The sequence below is a fragment of the Bubalus kerabau genome, chromosome 22 (genome assembly GCF_029407905.1).
Source record: "Bubalus kerabau isolate K-KA32 ecotype Philippines breed swamp buffalo chromosome 22, PCC_UOA_SB_1v2, whole genome shotgun sequence".
NCBI lineage: Eukaryota > Metazoa > Chordata > Mammalia > Artiodactyla > Bovidae > Bubalus > Bubalus kerabau.
In genome coordinates, this window is record NC_073645.1 from 25,303,057 (window position 1) to 25,328,809 (window position 25,753).

A 25,753-nucleotide genomic window follows, 5' to 3' on the forward strand; every position below is an offset into this window, starting at 1 on the left:
ATGAATAAAAAACTGGGGTAAACAAATACACAGAAATATTCCACACACAAAAAAGGGCACTTGCAGTCCTATCTGAATCTGAGAAGGGACTATTATCTGATCAACCCAAAACATATCTACAGACTATTCTGATGACCACATAAGTCAACTAGTAAGTGCAGGTGAGCCAATGCGATAACAGACACTATAAGAAGGGCTATGCAGAGGGCAGCCCTCCTTGTTCCACCAAAAACAAGAGTGTGTGGGGTGGGGAGTCAGAGACATGGGAGGAGACATCCACTAGGAACCAAAAGAGATGACTCCTCTTTCCCTTACCTTCCTTAGCCATCCTTGCCACATCAGCTCTTGAGAATCAGGCTTAGTGGTGGCTACTCCCTTCTCTTCCCCAATAGTTTTATCAGATTTTACCCTCCTCACTTTTTCCTTTAAAATCAATTACAGAATTTGGACAGCTAACAAGGAACATCATGAGAATCATGGATAAAGCCTCATGTGATCAGTAGTGAAAAATGAGAATTGCTAAACCAGCAAACCAGACCCCAAAACCAGCACAGCTTTTTGACCTTATTTTTTTTGTTGCTGAAACTCAGTGGCTCCCATACATAACGACCCTTTGAGAAAAAAGCATAAGCACACTTGCCCTTAAAAAAAAACTTCATACATAATTTAAACAGTCTGACTTTAAAAACACTTCATCAATTTTTAAAGACAGCTTTCATGGGCAGCACTTGAGTTCTCAGCCTATTTTAGTTCCTCCTGTACCAACAACTTAGGACATCCCTTAAGCAAGTGACCCAGTACTCAGGATTCTATGACTTCCTGCTTTCAATATTCGTTGACCTTTTTTTTTTTTTTTTTTTTTTTTTGGTTAACAGCAAACCTTATGCTGCACAGGATATTTTGTACTTTTCTTCTCTGGAAATAGATGAGATAATAACATAAGTGACGTGGCCTATTTTTTTCTCTGGTCGTAATTCCACAGAGGTTTAGGAAGCAGAAAGCCTGTTAAAAAAAATCTGTATGGGCAGATAATACTAAGGGATTTCCAGTGAGCAAAATGAAATAATCTCAACTCATTTGGGTTAGCAGAATCAGTCAACTGGTCAAGACCATTAACTTGGCATGTTACCAGTTCCATTTTAGCACCAGATGGAGACATAGATATTTGAGGAGAGCATGAAGCAAAGGCAACTGATGCAACTCTTTAGTTACTAACTATGGCTCACCAATGCAAAGTAGGGTTTACATGAGCACACCCAGATAGGCTTTTCAATGGAGTGAATCTGTATGAAAGTCAGGGAGAAAAAAAACTGAAGTTTTTAATATAACCAACCTGGGCTAACACTGTGATAAAGTTGCGATTTAAATGAACAGCTTCATAAAGTGCCAGAAGGATGGCCTCGTTGGTTCTAAAGAAAAAGAGAGCAAATTGGAGTCTCTTATAATGAAGAAGGTAAAAGAGTATAATCATCAAGATAAGATTTCACCCCTACTCCTCATTATAAATCCGTTTGAGTTTCTAATGCTCCATTATTTCCTTTTTGGGCTTATATAAAGGAAATACAGTCAGCACTTTAATTCCTTAGATCTGTTCTTACCTACTTCATTATTTCCCCTTTTCACTTTTTCACCCCAATCCAGTTAAGTCCTTAACTGCCTCAGACACCAAGTCCTCTTTATTTCCTTTCAGAGATAGCTGGGAACAGTTTTACAACTTTTTAGAGCTCAATACATGCAAGTCCCATTATTATTTAAAACTCAAGAAACATTTGACAATCATCAAAAAAGTTTGAATCTGCAGAGATAAAGTTTCACACTTTCATATCCAGTAAGAGAGTCCACACTGAAGTTCAAGTCACCGCACAAGTTCATCAGGCACTTACTGTACTGAGATTTTCTCATGGGCATCTGCTATGAACATGCTGCCCACCTGTGGAAGAAAAGGGGAATTGCAGAGTTATAGCAGGGAAATGTGAGAGGAGCTCTGGGCCCTACAAAGCCTTTAATCAGTGAAAAAAATAAGCTGCAGCATGAGGGAACCCTGGCCCACCAGTCACACACAACAAAACCAGCTCACTTTGAAGATCTTAAAAGAATCTTAAGTAATGAAACTCTCCTAAACTTTCTTTGCTTAAAGGGACTAAAAAAAAAAACCCAGTACTTTTGTCCAGGTCTATGTGTTAGTTCAGTAACCACTGACAGCAAGTAAATGATAACTTAAACATCCTCATCACTTTGCCTCTGTCCTGGAAGCTGCTTATCTGAAACAAACTAACTCACAAAGAGCATTACAGAAAGCAGGCTGTTTATCCAGCACAGAGTCGTCTTGGGGGAATATCTGGGTTTCAGATAAGAACTATTAAATCAGTGGTCAGCAACCTTTTTAGCATCAGGGACTAGTTTCGTGGAAGACAATTTTTCCATAGACCAGGGGATGGGGGGATGATTTCAGGATGATTCAAGTGCCTTACATTTATTGTGCACATTTCTATTATTATTGTATCAGCTCCACCTCAGATCATTAGGCATTAGATCCCAGAAGCTGGGGACCCCTGGTCTAAATGAAACCTACTATACATCTTTCCAGAGAAGGCAATGGCAAGCCACTCCAGTAGCCTTGCCTAGAAAATCCCATGGATGGAGAGGAGCCTGGTAGGCTGCAGTCCATGGGGTCGCTACGAGTCAGACGCGACTGAGTGACTTCACTTTCACTTTTCACTTTCACACAATGGAGAAGGCAATGGCAACCCACTGCAGTGTTCTTGCCTGGAGAATCCCAGGGACGGCAGAGCCTGGTGGGCTGCTGTCTATGGGGTCGCACAGAGTCGGACACGACTGAAACGACTTAGCAGCAGCATACATCTTTCACATCATGAAATCTTTTGTTTGTGTCCTAGGCAGGGCAGTTGACTGAACAAATGGAATAGGTTGCCCTGATATATGGGATATCAGAGGCAGAGATAGATGCCCATCCTTCTAACACTGCCTTTTCCACCTATTTATTGATGCCCAAATCCATGCAGCCGGAGCTCCATTTATTTGGTACAAAACTTTTTCTTCTTGGCTAAAAGGCAAAGGTCCCTGGAAGCAATAGGATTATATCTAATGCATCTAATCAAATACTGATACAGCCCTCACACTGTTTCAACATCTGAGGGACTACCCATTTGTGCTTCAGAATTAAAGAGCTTATCGTGTCCTTTCCTTGATAGTAGGTTCTGAGAATGAAAAAGGCAGAGGGGAAAAGTTGCCTTTTGAGGGGTGGGAATGGGGCAGGGCCTGTTGTTCCTTACAATGAACTCAAAATCTGTTTTGCCCTAGGGCTGATTACTTGAATACTAATACCCAAGAACCAGACTTTCTGAATCTGTCTAAATTCTGAGACCTTAGATTTACCTCTTAAAAATTAGTCCCAGATTATCTGGCCTAAAATGCCTACCATGCTAAGGTTGAGATACCCTGCTCAAGAGTCTTGCAAACTGAATCAGTAATTTTCCCAAACTGTGGGCCCCTCAGCCCAGATCCTAAACCTTTAGATGAGTAGCTCGGATCACTGCACCAATCCCTCAACTCCAGGACAAATGATGATGGGGTCACAGCAAACAGCCAAGGATAGCTTATGGTTGGACTCAGACCTAAACCCTCTATGCTGTGTTCCATACCTGTCCTCAAACAGAGCCAACTGTCTTTTTTTTTTTTTTTTCTGGTTCTTTTTTTTTCAGAGCCAGTTCTTCAGGAAGCAGAAGTCTGGCTTAATATGAACCTTTCTCTTTTTTTGTAGCCTTAAAAAAATTGAATTAATTTGAAAAAAAAAAAAAAAAAAAAAAACAGCCCCAGAGAAATCAGAGCTCTTCTTTGCCCTGCCTAACTTGGGTTTGGAAATCACTAGAAGAGATACAGCTCTCCAAAAAATCTGCTATGAGCAGCCTCTCTCCCCTCATGATGCCATTATCTCAAATATCTAAACTTCTGAGTCCAGACTTGTCTACCCCTATAGATCTCATATATTTTTGAGCAGGGGAGTAGGAAAAAAAAAAAGACAAGTAGGACTTACCATATTTGTTAAAGCAGAGAAAAAACCGCTCTGGTGTTCTTCTTCCTTGTCTTTATACTGCCTGAACAAAAATAACTAAATTCAACTTTAGTGTTATTTATCACATATGTCTTTGTCCTTGGCATACTAGGTAATCAGGGCAGCTCACTGGCAGAATTCACTGACTCCAGAAAACAAAAACGTTCTAACAACCGAGCCTCTGCAGTTTGCCTTGCAAGCTAAGAGGCACCCATCTGCTCTTGAGGTAGCGTACACCAAAATGCCCAGCTACTTCAGGAGAGACTTAGAAAGCAAGCTGCAAAAGTGTGAAATGCTCTAACATATGGCTGATCCAGTTATTTCCCAAATAGACTATTACTTGAAAAGTGTGACAGTAAAATTAAGGCTGTAACAGTGAAAATCTTGTTTGTTTTTGAAGGAAAAGGAGGGGAATCTGTGAGCTCAACTATTTGTGGAGATGGGGACAGATTTGAAATTCCAACACCCAATTGTACGCGAGGAAAGTCTGGAAAGGAGTAAGAAAGATCCTGCCTGGCCCTTGCCAGGATTAGATACAATTCTGATTTCCATTCAATGAATACCGAATCCTCCCCATCCGCAGCAAGGGTGGGGGGAAAGCAAGATCGAAGAAAAGAGCCCCCAGAATAGACAGGACTCTAGGAAACTGCAGTTGATTACTGATAAAAAAGAAATATCTGTCAAACGAGAATTCAGTGCTATCTCTTTTCTTCCTTTTTATAAGCATACAAAAAAAGCACTTCACAACCTTTTTTTTACATAGAAACGGTATTTAAATGATACATTGAGTTAAATGGAATAGCCTGCCTGTGGCTGGAAAATTTGTTAAAATGCTCTGCAACAAAATGTCAAAGGTTGCAAAAGAACGTTTAATGTTAAGAGCTGCTTAAACAAAAGATGGACACTAATGTGATGGCTACTTTTCTCCTAGTGTTAGAACCCACCCCTGCTAAAGCCATCAAGTCAAGCTAGAGCAAATGCATCCGCCAGCAGGTATACCTCTGAATACTCTTCTAGGATAGGTAAGGGATGTTCACCCAAGAACTCTTAACAAACCTGTTCCTGACTCAACCAGTTCAAATGAAACTGAATGCAGATGGACTTACCTGTTGTACTCAGATAAAGCTTGAGCAATCACAAGCCCCATTCCCTAGAGAGAAAAAAGACAGCACAGGTGAAATAAGGGCCTGGTGATGATGCTATGACTAGACCACGGAAAACACTAATGACAGTCCAAACCCAGCAAGTTTTACCTGAAAGTAGGCAACAAGGACAGAAATTCTGAGAGACTTATCAAAGGATGAAAAGGAACTTCTCTGGAAAGACTTTTCTGATCTAATTACATTATTTAATGTTTCTAGATATAATTAGAAGAGCAAGAGATGAAACAGACCAGCCCAGACCACTGACAATTTCACTGGGGTCTTTTTCACCTCAAAAGAGAAGACTAAGTTAGAATCTTTAAACAAAAAGCTCTCAAATGTCTCTAAAAACAACCCACAATAAAAGTGACAATGAGTCCCACCTTAAATGAAGGTACATACAAACAAGCCACTCTCTTTCAGACCACAGGAAAACAGTAGTGTAACAGAAAGAAGCATCCAATAAATATTAAAGTAACTTATCAACCTTCCCCCTAGAACCTGCTAAGCATATCACAAAGATCAATTAAGGCCACAAGAATGAATCATGTGTGCTTTTTTTTTCTTCATAAGAGAAATTAGAAGAACAAAGAGGGCAGATGGAAAGAGAATAAAACCAGATACCTGGTCATCTTCTTCCTCCCTATATTGAGAGATCAAGTTTTATTTTCCAAACCTCCAAGGATATATGTACCAGATATTATATCATCCTCCACAGTTCAGCTTCACCAAGTTAGGCTGTAAATATAATCTGACTAGTTCTACAAGAAATCTCCCAACATTTAGTCATCTAAGCCTTTTTTTTTTAATTTTTAGTTTTATTGAGGTATAACTGTAAGATATTTAAAGTGATTTGACATACCATCTAAATCTTACTCTTAGAAATGTCACTTGACTCTGTAGGATAATCAAACTCAGCATGCTAGAACATGAAGTATAACTGACCATTTCATCATAATTAGCAAGCAAATATCCCCTCAAACCTTCCTTCCATGATGAGAAAATAGAAAACCGCAGATAGCAGCACAATGTTCTAAAAAGAAATACCTATTCCCTCTTTATAGCCAGATTAAATTAACACAATAGTTTTCTACTCTCGGTTCTAAATATCCACTTAAAGTAAGGCCAACAAAGGCAAGTAATTAAAACACAAGAATCCAGATACTCACATTTAGAGTGGCTTCATCATCCACAATAGACAGCTTCACAATATAAGGATTCACAGACTGTAAACAAAAGAAGAGACTCCAGGTGAGTGTGACCTAGTTAAGAATCCATTAGTTATTTAACAAAGTTTTAACAAAAATCCTTCCAAGATGCTCTCTCTAGAGTGATGTTCCTAATACCTATGCCCAACTATCTTGCCAGCTCACTTCCTCCATTTCCAGTAAATCTCTCAGTGTGCATGGGCATTTGCCAAGCACACAGAGAGAGACAGACAGACACACACACACATACTCCAAGCATGTGTATGTTTACATGCACACACACACACACACAATTCTACTCTATCTGCATTTTCCTCTAGGCTGAATTAGCTCAGGCCTATGTCTGCCTCTTCTCTCATTTTTCCCTCTTCTTTCTAGAAGTAAGTGAACACTCCACAACACTCACTTTGTCCTATCCTGACAATAATTTACTGAGTCCAAAGGGACAGCTGTCATTTGGGGGGCATAAAAGCTCCCCTGATATAAGGCACAAATTTATAAGTTGCTAACTTATACTCTCATTCCAAAGGCTCCCTAACCATTCCACAGACAATATCCAAGGACTGATTCACCCACCCGTAAAACAAAGCTACCTTGGGGGTGGAAAGTGGCAGCTGCTTAACAGCCAGAGAGGCCATTTATGGATCCAATACCCAAATAACACTGCAGGGGAACTGAAAAGAAAGATGTAATTACCCAAACTACAATCTGGTCAGGACACTGGGATTTAATGATTGTCCCATCATTTAAAGCAGTGGAAGATTTCTTGAGTTTTTCCAGATTCAATCTCAGCTGGGTAGCATATGGAAATGGACATATATTTAAACTCATGAAGCAACTGGGCCATATCCTACCGGTGGGATGAGAACCAATGACCTGCTCACCTTGAAAACATCCCCCACATGGTATGTGAGGAAAGACCCTCTACAGCTCAGGCACGAACTCTAACCCAAGAAAAGCTAGAACAATAGTTCTTAGATTAACAGCTTTTACAGCAACCAAGAAAACACATTACTGAGAAACTTGGAAATCCAACTAAAAGGCTAACCCCCATCTCCTCAGACTTTATTAATCAAGTTCCTGAGGTCATCTTTCTAATGTCAGTTGGGAATAGAGAAAGAGAAGCTTTGCTTTTTTTAACAGCCAAATGTTTATAAGGTTTTCTACAACCCAATTCAAGGAGGTAAAACCCACTCCATTCATTACTTGATCTAACGGATAAGGGCTCTCAATGCTTCTTCCTCTAACAACAATGCTGATGCAACAGACTTCAGATAAGATCCAAAGCAAGCAGATCCTTGGAAATGAAAATCAGCAGCGGGCTGACCTGGAGATGCCATCATGATGAGATCAACAGTAGAAGAAGCAGGCAACTGTCTCTTGGCACAATTTTTGAAACTCCTACTTACTCACCTTCCCAAAAGTAGACTGTCTCAGGTACTAATAAGGACCACCTGATTACCAAGACATTGATTACCAAGACAAGATTACCAAGATATTACCAAACAACCATTGCATTAGCAACTGTTGAGGAAAAGAGGCAAGGTGGCAAAAATCAAGGGTTTAACTTGCAGCTCCTCCAGTTATTAATTGTGATAAGGTAGGCACGTTAATAAACCTAAGCTCAATTTTTTTCATCTGTAAAGTGGGGAATAATATTTCCTTCCTTGGGGCTGCTATGAAATTTAAATCAAGTTAAATCCTCAGCACAGTATCTGGCATATAATAAGTGCTCAATTATTGGTAGCTATATTTTTTCTCCTGACATTTTTATCACATTCAAAACAAGCTCTGTAAGGAAAAAAGAGAAAGAACAATTTAAAACCAGACATAATAAACAATTTTGTAATATCTAGGAAACATCATCTTCAGGGCAGCAGTTGGGGGCTGAGTCACTTCATTTCAGAAGACTTAACCAACCCAGAAGGCCAAGATCTTAAAGCTGTGAAAATTTCTATCCCAGCAGACACTGATTTTCCTTAACACTATATACCTATTCTGCTGGTCATGTTTTAAAACTCAAGACAATCTACTTTTCATCAGCAAGTCAGAATTACAAACTTCACAGAATCACTCTAATAGAGTCCAGCATTTATTTGATCTAAACCATACTTAGAGTTGATTCTAAGAACTCATTGGAAAAGACTCTGATGCTGGGAGGGATTGGAGGCGGGAGGAGACGGGGACGACAGAGGATGAGATGGCTGGATGGCATCTCTGACTCGATGGACGTGAGTCTGAGTGAACTCCGGGAGTTGGTGATGGACAGGGAGGCCTGGCGTGCGGCGATTCATGGGTCGCAAAGAGTCGGACAAGACTGAGCGACTGAACTGAACTGAAACCATACCTAAAAAATTTCATTGCTCTTCCCTAGATCTTTCCCCTCCCAACCTGATCTTCTAATCTCTTAAGATTAAGTGACTAAAATGAAGTGAGGAAGAACTACTCTCATTCCTTAAGTTCAACACCTAATTTGTTTTCTCTGTGTTTAGCTGGACACGGAGCCTCTCTGGCACCCTCTGCACCTTTCTGGAAAGGTTACAACTTACCCCATTGGTCATGGGACCAAATGTGCTGGTAACTAAAATGTTGTTCTCCCAAGCACACCCTCTTGTATTTTGCATAAAACTTCTCCAGCTTTCGGTTTTGCTGTGTTCATCTGGAAATTCCTCACACTCCTGTCAAAAACGTTCCTGCTCCATGGTCACCAGGTTTCCTTAATGGTTTCTGGTGAGTGACTTATATCAAAAGCTGCAAAGCCCAGATAAATTATGCCTACCAGCTTGCCCTCACCTACTATATTAATTCTTCTGGGGTTTCTGACAGACCAGAGATGCATACCTCACTCTAGAAATATGATTTTCTCCAGCTCCATGGCCATGTCCAATTTTTCAAGCTGACATTTCAGAAAGTCTTACTGGGCTGAACCAGGGTTCTGTTCACATTCAGAGAAGCCAAGCCACTGTCTCAGAGTGGCCTGCATCCAGCAGAATGTTCTGAAAATATTCATTACTGATGATGGTGCTTTAATATCACACATAACTCAACTCTCTTTAACTACCTTCAGCATTTTTCCTCAGCTATTTTTCTTGCTGTTGTAATAAGGCCCCAGAGGCAATTACACATGACAGAGATCAAAATGGCTACCGTGCTGGCCCTTCCAGATCACCAGCAAAACAGGTGTTGGTGATAAATTACTTATTTATTAGTAGCTCCGTACACCATTCATCAGTTCCTCTGAGACAAAGAAAACAATCAGCTCCTGGAGTTTATAAAACATTAACATTGCTCCATATTCCAGTCCCTCTTTAAGTATTCCTTTCTCACGGAATCCCTTCTTTCATATCCCTCTTTGTAAGAATAAGCTCCATATTTTATGTTACCCATCACTTTTAAATGGCAAGTAATCATATCAAAAATCACTAAGTGAAGATCCAGAAGCTCAAAAATGAAAATATTCCCTACAGTTGGCCCATTTGTCATAGTATTGAAAGAAGGTGAAAGTGAAGTCGCTCAGTCATGTCTGACTCTTTGTGACTCCATGGACTGTAGCCCACCAGGCTTCTCCACCCATGGGGTTTTCCAGGCAAGAATAATGGAGGGGGTTGCCATTTCCTTCTCCAGGGGATCTTCCCCACCCAGGGATTGAACCCAGGTCTTCCGCATTGAAGGCAGACACTTTACCCTCTGAGCCACCAGGGAATGAAAATATCATAGTATTGCTGCTGCTGCTGCAAAGTCGCTTCAGTCGTGTCCGACTCTGTGTGACCCCATAGATGGCAGCCCACCAGGCTCCCCCGTCCCTGGGATTCTCCAGGCAAGAACACTGGAGTGGGTTGCCATTTCCTTCTCCAATGCATGAAAGTGAAAAGTGAAAGTGAAGTCGCTCAGTCGTATCCAACTCTTAGCGACCTCATGGACTGTAGCCTACCAGGCTCCTCCGTCCACGGGATTTTCCAGGCAAGAGTACTGGAGTGGGGTGCCATTGTCTTCTCCGCATAGTATTGCTACTTATTAAAGAAAGAAAGTCAAGTTGCCTCAATGTAGCTTCTGATTTCTGGCCTCAGTAAAGTAGTCCTAGTGTCCAGGACCCAGTACCAAGTACTCCCTGCTCCTGCAAAGCAACCCCCAATGAGGCTCTGGCCTTCCCTAAATGGTCCCCTTTCTTTTCAGCATATTCTGCCTTTTGAGGGGAATCAAGTAAATGACCAACCCAAGTGTAAATCTTTGAGTTCAGCTCTTCATCTCAAAACCTATAAATCCGTCCCTAATTCAATGGCAAAAAGAACTCCAAAATTAATATGGATAAGGCTCTGTCTTCAACTTCCATCAAAATCAAAGAGTCCCCAGACCAACAGTGATATTTATACAAGTGGCCTGAGTGCATTATGGAAAACTAATATATAAGTTGAATATTTCAAAATAGATGCATTAGGTCAGTGGTTCGCAATCCCCTGAGCATCACATTCAATAGGAGATCTTTAAAAAAAGATACCCAGGTCCCATCCCCTAAGAGATTCTGATTTGGTGTGCAAAGAGTAAGGCCCCAGAACTCCCCTGGTGGACCAGTGGTTAAGACTCTGCACTTCCACTGGGTGGGGGCATGGGTTTGATTCCTGGTCGGGGAACTAAGATCCTGCATGCCATACAGTATGGCTAAACAAATAAATAATAAAGAGTATGACCCAGAAACATCTTTTTAAAAAAAATTCCTGGTAATTCTAATGATAAGCTGGGTTTGGGAACCACTACATTAAGAAAGATTTACTCACTTTATTGGAAGTTACACCACAGGATTCCTTTAAACAGCTATAACCTCTACCTCAGGAGTCTAACATAGGACTTTTAGAATTTAATTTATCAAAATTAATCTATATACCATTTACCAAGAAAATGTCTTCTACATTAAACAAAATTACTAGGAGTTGTCACATTTAGGAAGATTATAGAAAAACAGCAGCTGTCCATTAAGAGACTCACCTCATATTTTCTATAGTTCACTAGCAAAGCCAAGAGGACGACAGCATCATACCCATGTTCCCTACGACTTGGCGGGTGGGAGAGTATCTGTAACCAGAACCACCAACAGTGAGAGTGCTTGGGGAAGCAATTTATCCAAAAAAGAAAAAGGTAACAAGGGAACTGACCTACCTGTAAAATTGCTTCAAATATGCTGTTGATCATTACATATTCCAAGATAGTGTTCTGGCTGATGTTATCTGTCACCTGAATACAATAAAAGGCTATTTAAAGTCTATACTAAGACACTGATATCTCAGGTGTATCTCCTCACCTAGTATCTAAGACAAACAGAAATGTTAAAACATTCTACTAAATATTTAGTAGATCTTTCATAAGCATCCCCAAAGCCACCAGAGCCTGAAGAGACAAGACACTAGAAGGGTAACAAGTTAGCAAATTAAAACTTCCTAAATTTTTGACCTTCTCATTGTTTCTCTTATACCCTCACACAAGCATTTGCCTAATTTTCTTAGGTTTCATTTCCCAAATGCACAGGAAATACTTTATGATCCACAAGTCTTCACGAGATTGAAGGGAAAGGAAACCACCTGAAATTAATTATTAACATCCTAGACGGTACCGTCCAGCTTCCAGGTATAAAATCAAGGTCAGAACAAATAAAAATATTCAGAATCACAAAAATTATTTCCAAATGAGACCTGATGAGAAGGGCAATACAGAAGAGAGTACTTCTCCAGGACTGGTACAGGTTAAAAATGTCATCAGTTTCTCCAATGAGCAACTTTTAGGAAGCAGAAGACCATACAACTAACTTCCTTCTACACAAACACAGCCGAGTGATGTAAAGGCCCAGTAAAGATATTTCTCTTTTTCTTTCTAACTTTGGGCTCAAGAGTTCAAATTTGCCCCTGCTGTTGATTCTCACCCTTGACAAAGAAACATATAGATGGGTCACTTACTGTCACTAAGCAGAGGAGAAGTTTCAAACATAAGCTCTTCAGACTTTCAGAACCTTCTGCACAAAGCAATGAATCCAAACTCTCCATGAGATTCTGAGAAAGAGACCCATTAAGTATTAAACCATAACAAATAACATTTCCACCATGTCTTTGCCATACTCTGGGTTATGTTACACAGGGTAAAGTGAGTAACATTAAATGAAGCAACCATATCATTGCCTGAGGCCTAGGCCTTGCACGATTAGATGAAGAAAAGGAAGACTTCTAAGTCTAGCTATTTTGAGGAAAATGCTTTAGTACAACTGCACATAATAATAAAGAATTCACTATTCTACCAAATGAATGTTTGCAGCCTATCACCCTCATACAAACCTTTAAGAATGAGGTAAATTTTTCAAAGATTAATAATGATTAAATAATATATTTACAAATTAAAAATAAATAATAACCTAAATAAAATGAAATTCTATTAAATAAATTTTTAAAAACAAATGGTTAAGTTAAAGGTTAATAAAAATAGTTAAGTATGTTTCATTATCTGATAAAGAAAGCATATCACTTGATGCAGGCACACTGAACAAATAACAAAGATAATATCACTACTAGCTATTCACTGGCCACGTGCACTATCCAACAAAGCTGACCCATATTAATCCTGGTCAAGTCTACTAACGAAGTGATTAGAGCTTATCACTTGTACTAACAACCAGCTGTCATACCAAATATAGTCAAAAGATGAAACCCTTAGATACTACAACAGAAAGAAGAAAAAAAGAAATTTTTTACATAGGAAAATGAATGGAGAATACAGATTTAGCATGCTGGAAGGTTGAGTGAATATTCAAAATAAGCCACTTCAATTCAACAAATATGTAGATTCTATGTGCCAAATTTTGTGTTTTCAAAGAAAATTAAAAAATAAGACAATGACCTTTGCTCTCAAGGCATTTTTAGTCTAATAGGACAGAAAAATAAGTAAACAGTTTTAACTTAATGATTACTATGACAGATATACATATGGAGGAAAGGAATTAGCTGTGATGTTATCTGTTTCAGGACTCTTAAGGGACAGGTTGTACTTTGAAAAATCAGTAGGAATTAATTAAAACTTCAGGAGGAAAGGAATTCTAAACAGACATCAGCATGATCAAACACACAAGGGAAAGAAAGAAAAAAAAAAAGAAAAAAAAAAAACACTCAAGGAATGAAAACGGTCCTGGGTGTACAGCTGGAATACAAGCAGTTTGTTATTATGGAAGGGTGAGGCATAGTGATGAGAGATGCAATTTGAGAAATAAATAGAAAGAAGATCACAAAAGTTATATAAGGCTAATAAGGAAGTTTGGTCTTTACCCTTTCAGTGATAGGAAACTAATGAAGGGTTTTAACCAAGATTTGAGTGTTAAGATACATCACTCTGTTGTCAGTGTGGATGACAGATTTAAAGATGTTAGGTCTGGAGGAAGGGAGAAAAATGAAGACTAATCTAACAGTTTTCTGAGGATGGTTGCCATGTCGGATTTGCCTGTACCCCAGTGCCTGGCACACAGGAGCCTAATAAATGTTTGTCAAAAGAATGAAGGCAGGGAATTTCCTGGCAGTTCAGTGGTTAAGACTCCACACTTCCAATGTAGAAGACAAAGGTTCAATCCCTAGACAAGGCACTAAGATCCCATATGCCATGCAGTATGGCCAAAAAAAAAAAAAAGACTCCAGGTACTAAATCTTTGTACACTAATTGCATATTCATAACTTTTTAAAAATAACCTATTCACTATAAGGATTCTTTTGCATGTGTTGTGCTGTGCTTAGTCACTCAGTTGTGTCTGACTCTTTGTGACCCCAGGGTCACAAAGACTACTCTCTGTAGCCCGCCAGGCTCCTCCATCCATGGGGATTCTCCAGGCAAAAACACTGGAGTGGGTTGCCAAGCCCTCCTCCAGAGGATCTTCCCAACCCAGGGATCAAACCCAGGTCTTCCAGGTTGCAGGTGGATTCTTTACCATCTGAGCCACTAGGGAACCCCATTCTTTCACATAGAGATTTCTTTATTTTAAATTTAGTGAATGAGAGAATACGAGTTCTTCAAAGTTCATGTGAACAACATTCATTCAAGATAGTGACAGTATTACAAATCAGATATCTGATAAGGGATGTGTACCCAAAATATGTAAAGAAGTCTTACAAATCAACAATAAAAAGACAAATAATTCAACCTACAAATGGGCAAAGAATTTGAATAGATATTTCACACACACACAAACACACATACATACTGCTGGGGAAAATGTAAAATGATATCACCACTTTGATAAATAGTTTGAAATCTCCTCAAAATGTTAAGCATAGAATTACCATATGATCCAGCAATTCTACTCCTAGGTATATACCTAAGAGGATTAAAAACATATGTCCACATTTACATGCACTTCATAGCAGCATTATTCATAGCAGCCAAAATGCTGAAACATCTCAAATGTCTATCAACTGACGAATGGATAAGTAAAATAATATGATACTTTCATACAGAAGAATACTAAGCAGCAAAAAAAAAGGAATGAAGTACATGCTACAACATGGATGAACCTTGAAAACATTATGCTAAGTGAAAGAAGCCAGACACAAAAGACTACATATGATTCCATTTATATGAAAAGTACAGTCGAGGTGAACCTATCGAGATATAAAACATATTAATGGTTGCCAGAGGCTGCAGAGAAGAAAAAATAGGGAATGACTGATAATGGGCACATGTTTTCTTTTTGGGGTGATGAAAATGTTCTGAATTAACAGTGGTGATGGTTGTGCAACTCCATGAATATACTAAAAACTATTGGTTATACACCATAAAAGGATGAACTGTATGACATGTGAATTACATACTGATAACACTATTTCTCAAAAGGCATCAAACAGTAGAAATGAAAATTCTGATAAAGTCATTGTGTTAAATAAGAAAACTTAAAAGTTTAGAACTAAAGTATCCTTGTGTATTAATTTGTTTCTTTCTATTTAAATTCTTACATGCTTTTAAGAATGTATGATCATGATGTAAATCACAAGCTGCTCAGTCTTTATCCTACATGGAAAGGAAGCCTCAATACAAATCTGAATTTCAAATTTTCCTTTATTAAAGGATAAACCAAATCTGTAAAAATATCCAAATTCAAGGCCAATCATCTATGTCTATCTGAGTTAAACGTCTAGAACATTTAACTGTCTGCAGATGGTATTCCTCAACAGCTGTCAGAAGCAGACACCCACAGGCACATCTGCAGCTTATGCCTCACCTTCATGCACAGCTCCGCCTTGTCAAAGCCCATCAGCATGTTGATAATGTCAAACCCAGAGGTAGACTTATTCTTTTGATGGACTCCTCGAATGAGCGCACACAAGGTCTGCAGAGATGAGAGAAAGAATTCTTTCTAGAAAGAAAGTCTCAAAATGCGAAGGGCATTGGATCAGTAGCCTCACACTACAACCTCAGAACCTTCTCCTCATATAGCTGACAATCAACTGCTCTATGCTCTGAGCTCCAGAATGCAGTCGGGGTCTTAATATGTGCAAAATCTAGAAATTAAAAGACAAACAGCATCTAAAACTGTCATCTTTTTTATTCTTTTCTGGCCATCCTCTTTTTAAAAATAACACTGCAGACAAAGATTGGAAGGTGATTTTCAAAAATAAGAAACCGTTTTTGAGCTTGAATCATAGGGTTGATAGAGCTTTCCCTTATTTAAAATCAATTTTAGAATTTACATAATAGCTTATCATCTTTAGTAATTATTTTTAATAACTATAGAAGACCCTGTATGATAACAACTGATCAATTCAAATCCTAAAAATTCATTACAATCCCCATCCACTACTTACTAACTGTGTGAGCCTGGACAAATCAGTTAACTTTTCAGTGCTTCATTTTTCTCATCTATACAATGGGATAATAATAGCATTAATCTCATAAGGATAATGTGAAGACTATGTGAATTAATACTGTAAAGCACTTAGAATAGTCCTTGGAACTGTGTTAAAATTCCTGGAATAGCCTGGAACTTAACTTTGTTAAAGCTCAATAAATATCAATTATTACAATACGTACTATAATTCTATGGTTCACCAAGTGACTTAATGTCAATATATTTCCACTGAACTAAAAAGTTTACAATTCATGCCCCCACAGCAAGTCACTGTAATTACAGGAAGTACAATTTCCAACTTTCATTTCAATTTGCAATGAAGAGGTCCTGACAACTATGATGCTCCAAATATAGAATTTACTGTCCAAAAGTTAAGAGAGATACAGGATAAACATGGTCCTTCTTTCTGGGGCATCAGCTCAAAAGATAATTTCTACATTCTACAAATGAGAAAATTGGAGCTCACAAACTGATCTGCCCAACTTGTAAGTTAGAAACTTAAAACCCGATCTATCAAAAGTTCCAATAAAATTCTTTACACTGTCATGACTTCTTCATATTCTAAGCTTGTCAATCACTACCCTAGGTACTCAGCTCAATCTAGGCTACACTGGAGCTACTAAACTATAAACTTTAGAAATTTTGCCCCTTATTCTTTCAAAAAAAATTTACTTCTAGAATGCTACCTGCCAGGCACTGATCTACACACCAGGAACGAAGTATTGAATAAAACCGTCTTTACCCTCAAGAAGACTATAATGTATCCCACCAGCTCAGTGTTAGGCATAACAGTAATTCAAGAAATAATTATTCATGAATCTTCCGCATGATAATGCCACTTAGCATTAAGAACAATGATTCTTAATGTTTTTAGAGTTACCGACCCTTTTGAGAATCTGATGAAAGCCCTCTCTCCAAAAAAATGTACATATACACATAATGTACATATACACATAAAATATTACATAAAACTACAGGGAGTCAAGGACCTTCTGAAACCTCAGAATAAGAACTCTTGATCTAGTGAGAAAATACTGTTTATATAAGAAAACAATATTTATTTAATTAGGAAAGTCTTATGATTTTTGCTGTAGACTAAGCATCCTTTCTGGAGTTTCTTCTCTCTTTTACTTTCCTTCAAGTAATAATAAAAATTCTGTCAAACAATCCACCTTGGCATTAGATCAAATTATACAAATGGACAAGATTACTACTATAGGTGTCCATTTGCTTAACCAGGAAGATAGCTAAATCAAACATAGCATAGATGTTTGGTTAAAGAAATAAAGGGAAAAAAAGCCTCAAGCCTAAGGGTAATTTTAGGTTCCTCAAGTTCCAATAGATGTATTACAGTTTATAAACAAGACTTCCCCAGTCTCCCAGCCATGTACCTGCAATGCATTAACCACTCGAATTGGATGTTCCTCTCCCAGAGCCTGGATGCAGTGTTGAAATAAGCAATTAATATTGTCCTTGATTTTCATTAACTCCTCACCATCAAGAGATTCCAACTTGCCTTCCAGGTATTCTAAATTCACCTAACATGGAAACAATAAGGGCCTGAGTACATTTTTAGTGTAGCGCCTAGAACATATGTGAAGGCAAGCTCAGTTACCAGGAAAATCCACAGAGGCCACCAAGTCTTACCTTCATGAGGAAGAGCTCCTCCCAAAACCTGGGACTGCACTTACTAGGGTCCTCTGTCTGAAACCAGAAGATAAGTAGATTCAGTTTACCCAGCTAACACCAAAGCATTAAGAACACATTTGAAAGAGTCACTACATGTCTTTCATAGGGTCAATCTTACCTCTCACAATTAACTCTGAAAATGCTTGGTCATTCCAAACAGCTGTAACAGGGAACAATTTTTGGGGGGTTCCCCAAATGGAAGACATTGTACATGGATACATATTCCCTGTACCAGAAGTTAAATAACTCAAAGAATCTCCCTCAAATCTTCCTCTTCTTAACGAGAAGTGAAGAACCAGTTAGTTATATTCTGATACATCCCCACTGTACTTTTATGGGTGTTTTACAGTTTTCAAGCCCATTCACATACATGAAATACAACAGCCCGGTGAGCCAGGTAGGGTAAATATTATCACTGTTCTCCTTTTAGGAAAGAAAGTCCACAGAATTACACAAGATATGCAACTCCTTTTACAAGAATAACATGTTTTACACGTTTACATGTACTACTTATGACCAAGATTTCAGAAGTTAAGTACATATGCAGGGTATCTAATTACTCTAAACTTCCATGATAGGTTATTTACAACACCGGCCTAGACCATGGTCAATACAGTTCTGAAGACCCAAAGAAATCCCCAATCTAACTGCTAATAATTCCTTAGTCATCTCATAGAGTTGGAGGATGAGACAATCTAACTAAGCAATTGTTCTATCCACTAACAACTTGAGACAGAATGTAACAGTACATCTTTTTAAAATATCTGGACCATAGAATTCTAGGGCCAAAGGGAACTTCAAGGGACATCTAGGATAGAAAGGTCCTTAAGTCAAATCATAAGGAAGACAACTCTTAAATATATTCAGAAAGAGCCATCCTCTTTCAATTGTTTTATCCAGCTAGAGGCAACAATCTATAAGAACAACATAATCTACGTTAATTAACACATGATCATAATTTCTACTATGAGAGAGCTTACGCTCACCGTTGTTCTCTTTTTCCCTCTGAAGAACTAGAAAGTAGCAGGCAGAGGTGAGATTAATTCTCATTTTGGAACAAGAAACTAAGGAGTCAATCTGTGAAAAATGTCAGAGCTCCAGGCCTTACCATGAAGATCTCATCATACATCAGCACCACTTTTTCCTTCAGTGGTTTTTTGGAGGCTGAAGATTTCCGGAGCAAACCCCCTCGTTTCTCTACCTGTGCCATGGTGAGAGAATCTGTGAAAAGAAAACCACAGTTAGTGCTAGAAATGCTAAGATGTTGGAGAGGCTATTGAAATACCTCTTGATGGGAAATTTTTTAGGAAGAAGAAATGATAAATAACCATGCTATAGATTTTGTGCATTTGTCCAACATCCCCTCCTCTGACCAGGTAATTTCAAGGTTTAAATCATAACTTGGTCTATAGCAAAACATATTTTACATCCTTAAAACATGCCAGTGGATAAGACTTAAAGAAGATCCAAAACCAAGCAGGAAAGTGTAACTAGCTCCATCTGTAATAGGTCTTGTCATATATTTGAGGTTGATGGAGGAAAGGCTGCAAAGCACACACTGCCCACAGACTAATGGTGAAGTTAAATTTCAAGTATTGATCGAGCTTAAGACCATTAAGGCAGGAAGTGTGCTGCAGACTGATGTGCTCCATTGATTTCCCCAAAGTAAGTAGGTCCTCCTCACTGCAAAGTACTTGGCCTTCACTGCCACATAAATCACACTGGACTTGACTATCTTCAGAAATTCCTCTGCAAAGAAACCCAAGGCAGAAAACAGTAGTTAAAAGACCAAAAATTAAATTAATTTCAAAATAACCAAATATAACTCCCTTCAAATTTAATTCTATATATACATATATATAACTTCAGTGTATTTTTTAACTCTCTATAAAAGCAGTTCCACAAATCATGCCCAAATTTTCCCATCTTGCTTCAAGGAATCCTCAATTTTTTCCAAGTGAGAACTTGAAATGCCACAGGTCTCCACATGGATTTACACACATTCTCTCACCTCCCAAATTTTTTCTTCTGTTGACAAAATTCCTCTTTCCCTTAAATCTTAGGCTTTAGTTGTGAAACTTAATTTTATCCAATGGCAAGTATGGATGGTAGTGAGGAGACTGATTTCACTTTCAGACAAATCCAAAGCAGCAGAAAATTAATCTTGTTCAATGACATTTGGAAAATATACACTATGTTTCAAATCAAAATCAAAACTTTAAAGAAGAGATGAATCTAACAGCATAAAAGACTCTGTCTCAGATATCATCTTTCTCTAATACATATAGCCCCAAAGGAGATGCATTTTTGAGCTCTAAAAGCACAGAAAATTTCCTCACTAGATGTTATGCATCCTTAGCACAGGGACTGTATCTTATACCTTATTCATAAGCACTTGGTTCTCAGTAAATGCTCAGTATATGCTTGTCACTGAGAAATCCTACATCTAACCTAAAATTTTAATTAGACCTATCTCTATCAAACCCTCACTAAGACCTCTTATTCCTTTATGATCCAGAGAAAACTGAAGAAAAAAATAACAACAAAAAAAGAGAAGATTCTTTCAAGCAATTTACACTATATTGATCATGGCTTTGCCTTAAAGCATGAAATAGAGGCTCCATTCAAAACATTCCTGTGTCTTTTAAATAGGTTGTCAAGAGGAAGATGTCCTTATCGGGGGAAAATAAATTGGAAATCAAGAGGATCCTATTAAAATAAATCAAAAGCCATGCAATTCTAAGCTTAGTGGATATAGATCTTTCATGTGCTCAGCTTCAACCAGTTGATTAACAGGAATAGTGGGAACCAAAGTGCCTGGATGTGAAAAGCACATGTTTACAAACATCTCCTTCTGAGGATTTATAATTAGGTTACAGCTAATCAATGTCCACCCCAAATCTAATAAACTCACTTTCTCTATTTCAGAATCAATACTTTCTAATAAGCAAAAGGGAACAGGAGAGGAAGGAAAAACAATTTCAACCGAAAGTACCAAATTTCCTAAGAAATTAAATTCTTTTCATCCCTCTCCTTCCATCTGGAGCAGGGGGAAATTCAACGAAGGGCCTCAACTCATTATTCTCTGTCATCATCACAGGCACCTGGAATTTACTACCCAAGCTGTCTAAAGTGTGACTGGAAACTGACAACATAAAAGTCCGCTCCTTTTGCCAGCACCTCTACCCAATGAGCACAACAAAGAAGGGTATCTAGAATGCAAACTAGAAGAAGTGTAGAACTCTTAAAAAAAAGTCTTTCTGGGGTCTCAGAAAACGAAGCCTGTGCTCTCAAATTTGAAAGTAAAATATCTGACTGGTAGAACAGTAAATTGCAGTACATCAGTAATGTAAGTGTAATCTGTTTATATCCTCCCAGGGTCTCTTTCCTCTTTCACAATCCTCCTCTATTGTAGAGAGAACCAGTAGCAGCTGAGCAGCAGCCAGACATAACGGAACAAACAACCAGCAGAACTAAGACTAGAACACAGCTCTCCCAACCAACTAGATGACACTGAGTAAATCATTGTGCTTCTCAGTTTCCTTACAAGTAAAACTAGAGGACTGGACTAGATTTATTATCTAATGATTCTCTCAGCATCCCTGAAATACCACAAGCACAAAAGGACACCTAAATACTGTAAAGCTCTAACTGAGGCACTAAGGAGTTACAAAAAGGACACTCCAAACTGGATCCTCTAGAAGCTCAAATCTATTAGCAGAGACAGGCACAGAACAACCCATGAAGTGTTAAGTCGCTCAGTCCCATCCCACTCTTTGTGACCCATGGACTGTGGCCCATCAGGCTTCTCTGCCCATGGAATTTTCAGACACGAATACCAGAGTGGGTTGCCATGCTCTTCTCCAGGGGATCTTCCTGACCCAGCACCCAACCCGGGTCTCACACTGCAGGCAGATTCTTTACCATCTGAGCCACCAGAACCCAAAGCACAAGGTAAATTGTGAGAAATAAATAGAGTTAAAGTACAAAGCAAATGCTGTGGACTACAAGGAAGAGAAAGAAGCATTCTATGACTACACTATGACCTCTGTTGGTCTGGGCTTTTAAATCCTTCTAGTGAAGAAGCAAATACAGCAAAGCCACAGCAATCCCACAGAAATGTCATCTTGGGCGTGAACACAGTTTCTGAGAAACAAGATATAGTAGACAAAGTAATAAAAAATAATCAGGCAACTTTTCAATGCTAATTTCACCTACCACCAAACTTAGGAATGGCTTCAAATCCCCCAAACTCAATGGTAAATCAATGATGTCTTTCATTCCTAAACCTCAGGAACTGCTGGTCCCATGACCTGCATGCAACTTCTCTCTGAAAGACCCAAGTCATACAATAAGAACTATATCTTAAAGCAATCCAGCTACAGACTTCTTAAATGCATGTCACTTCACACCCCTACAGCATAAAACAATTAAATATCAAGATTTTAAAACCTAAAGTCAAATACTTCCAGTGTTTCACCGGCAAGGAATGTTAGTTACACTTAACAAGTTACTCATTTATTTTATTGTCTTCTTAAGCACAATATATGCCAACTCTAGTATCAGAAAATTAACTTAATAGAAATTCACTCTGATTTCCAAAGTGATCAGTTAATCTATTAAAGTCTTGGTATTTTATCTATATGAGATGATGAAGGTGAGGTAATCATTTCACAATATACATAAATCAAACCATCATGTTGTACACCTTAAACTTACACAGTGATGTATGTCAATTATTTCTCAATAAAACTGGGAAAAATATCTAAAAAAAGTCTTTGGTCTTGGTCCCAACTATTATACACTCATTCTGTAAGTTTCCTTTCTCTTCCTGGCTTCAATTTGCCAATATGCGTTGGACTGCAAGAAGGCTGAGAGCCAAAGAATTGATGCCTTTGAGTTGTGGTGCTGGAGAAGACTCTTGAAAAGTCTCTTGGACTACAAGGAGATCAAACCAGTCAATCTTAAAGTTAATCAACCTTGAATATTCATTGGAAGGACTAATGCTGAAGCTGAAGCTCCACTATTTTGGCTACCTGATGCAAAGAGCCAACTCACTGGAAAAGACCCTGATGCTGGAAAAGACTGAAGGAAGGAGGAGAAGAAGGTGGCAGAGGAGATGATTAGATAGCATCACCGACTCGTGTGTGCCCACATGCTCAGTCACTTCAGTTGTGTCTGACTCTGCGTAACCCTCTGGACTACAGCATACCAGGCTCCTCTATCCATGGAATTCTCCAGGCAAGAATACTGGAGTGGGTTGCCATGCCCTTCTCTAGGGGATCTTCTAGACCCAGGGATAGAACCTGCATTTCTTACATCTACCTGCATTGGCAGGTGGGTTCTTTACCACTAGCACCATCTGGGAAGCCCAGCATCACTGACTCAATGGACATGAATTTGAGCAAACTCTGGGAGACAGTGCAAGACAGGGAAGACTGGCATGCTACAATCCATGTGGTCGCAAAGAGTTGGACATGACTTAGTGACTGAACAACAAACAACAGCAAAAGCCATGGCAAGAAACCATGGCAAGAATGTACAGAAAAGGGAACCCCTGTGCACTGCTGGTGGGGATGTAAATTGGTACAGCCACTACAGAAAATAGTATGGATGTTCCTCAAATACTAAAAATAAAACTACCATATGACCCTGCACTCCCACTTCCATATATAGCTGAAGAAAATAAAGTCACTATCTTGAAGAGATCCACTCTCATGTTCACTGCAGCATTATTCACAATTAAAAAAAAAAACATGGAAATAACCTAAGTGTCCATCACTGGACAAATGGAAAAAGAAAAGGTGGTATATACATACATACAGTGGAATATTATTCAGCCATAAAAAAGAAGGAAATCTTGCCATTTGCAACCACACAGATGAATCTTGAGGGCAGTATGCTAAATAAAATGTCAGATAAAGACAAATATTGTTTGTTGCATGTGGAATCTAAAAAAGCAAAACAAACAGAAATTGAGTAGATTAGAGTGGTGGCTGCACAAGGGATGGGGAATGGGGCAAATGAAGATATGCTGGTCAAAGGGTACAAACTTCTAGTTATAAGACAAGTAAGTTCTGGGAATCTAACATAAAACCTGGTGACTATAGTTAACAATACTGTATTATATATCTAAAAGTTGCTACATTAAATCTTAAATGTTCTCACCACCAAAAAGAAAAAAAAGTGACCATGTGAGGTAATGGATGTGTTAACTAACTTTATCATTGGTAATGATTTCACAATATATATGTATATCAAATCATCATATTGTATACCTTAAAGTTATACAGTGTTAAACATAAATTGTGTGTGTGTGTGTGTGTTAGTCACTCAGTCATGTCTGACTCTGTAGGACCCTTTGCACTGTAGTCTGCCAGGCTCCTCTGTCCATGGGATCCTCAAGGCAAGAATATTGGAGTGGGTTGCCATTCCCTTCGCCAAGGGATCTTCCCAACCCGGTAATTGAACACAGGTTTCCTGCACTGTAAGCAGATTCTTTACCATCTGAGCTGAAAAATCATATCTCAACAAAATAGGAAGAGGGTATGGAATGGCTCTCTACAGGCTTTCAGGGTAATGGATCTGGAGTTTTAGGTTCATACTTGTAATGGACTGGTAGCAAGTATCACCCTCACTTCACTTGCTTGATGAGGCTCCAAAACACTAGTGTAGGTAGATGCTCAGAAATACATCTCAAAACATTTCAACCAGTGCGGAAGAAAACAAAAAGAAGTAAAAGAAAAGAACAAAGGGAAAGAAGGAAAATTAATAAAAATAAATGTGCCCACCATCCAGGAAGAAAAAAATAAGCACAGATCAGGCATACATTCATTCATTCAACAATACTAATACTGATCACCTTTCAGGTGCTAAGCATTAAGGGTACAGCAGTGAACAAGACAAACAAGATCCCTGCTTTCAGAGCTTTCATTCTAGTAGAGGAAAAAGGGCAACAAACAACTTGAAACAATGATAAGTATCTTGAAGACAAATTGTCTAGGGGGACTACAGATAGCAAATTAAAGGACTCTAAGAAAAGTGATAGGAGGACTGAGATCAGACTAACAGGAAGAAAATAGCCATGTGGAAATCTTGAGAAAAGTGTTCCAGATAGAGGCAACAGCAAATTCAAAGGCCCCAAGACTTGAACACACTTGGCACGTTCAAGAAACAGAAATGCCAGGGAATTCCTTGGCAGTCCAGTGGTTAGTGCTGCATGCTTCCATTGCAGGGGGCCCAGGTTCAATCCCTGGTTGGGGAACTAAGAACCTGATGCCACACATCACGGCCATAAAAGAAAGCAATGCCAGAGTGCCTCGAGTATAAATATTCCTTTTTTGAAAGGTTTTTGTAAAGCTTATTGAGTGTGAGTTTTTTTAAATATATGAAGAGAATTCAAATGTCCATTAGCAGTAGAATGGGAAAATTATAGTATATATACAGTAGAATACTATACAGAAATTTTAAAGAACTATTGAAATAATATTGATAAACTAATAGATACTGAATAAAAAATGTCTGAAAGAAATGAGTACAAACTAATGATTTCATTTATATGAAACTCAAAAAGGTAAAATTAATCTGTGGGGACAGAGATTAGAATAGTTGTTACCCTGGGCAGGGAGATGAATGGGATGAAGTATAAGGAAGCCTTCAGAGGTACCAGAAATGTGCTCTATCTTGACCTGAGTGGAAGCCATATAAATATGTACATGTGTAAAAGACTTATCAAGTCATACACTTCACATTATGTATACTGTTCCTCGATCCAAAATAATGT

General features: G+C 38.5%; 1 protein-coding gene across 9 annotated transcripts in view; it reads right to left on the reverse strand.

Annotated features, from left to right (window-relative positions):
- Positions 1-25,753, reverse strand: part of ARMH3 (armadillo like helical domain containing 3) — a 172,913-nt gene that overhangs the window by 140,719 nt on the left and 6,441 nt on the right. For 7 of the 9 annotated variants that reach the window (XR_008707106.1, XM_055560409.1, XM_055560410.1 and 4 more), the window contains 12 exons: positions 19,079-19,191; positions 17,929-17,985; positions 17,673-17,819; positions 15,655-15,762; positions 12,365-12,457; positions 11,574-11,648; positions 11,403-11,489; positions 6,384-6,440; positions 5,179-5,222; positions 4,055-4,115; positions 1,884-1,930; positions 1,334-1,409 (listed from right to left, as the gene is read on the reverse strand). Coding sequence is in view for 8 of the 9 variants with exons in the window: in XM_055560409.1 (XP_055416384.1) it covers positions 1,334-1,409; positions 1,884-1,930; positions 4,055-4,115; positions 5,179-5,222; positions 6,384-6,440; positions 11,403-11,489; positions 11,574-11,648; positions 12,365-12,457; positions 15,655-15,762; positions 17,673-17,819; positions 17,929-17,985; positions 19,079-19,180 (954 nt within the window). In the remaining variant the exon portion in view is untranslated. Of the gene's footprint in view, positions 1-1,333; positions 1,410-1,883; positions 1,931-4,054; positions 4,116-5,178; positions 5,223-6,383; positions 6,441-11,402; positions 11,490-11,573; positions 11,649-12,364; positions 12,458-15,654; positions 15,763-17,672; positions 17,820-17,928; positions 17,986-19,078; positions 19,192-22,188; positions 22,762-25,753 lie in introns of those variants that run through there. The other 2 variants (XM_055560412.1, XM_055560413.1) reach the window with 2 other exon arrangements.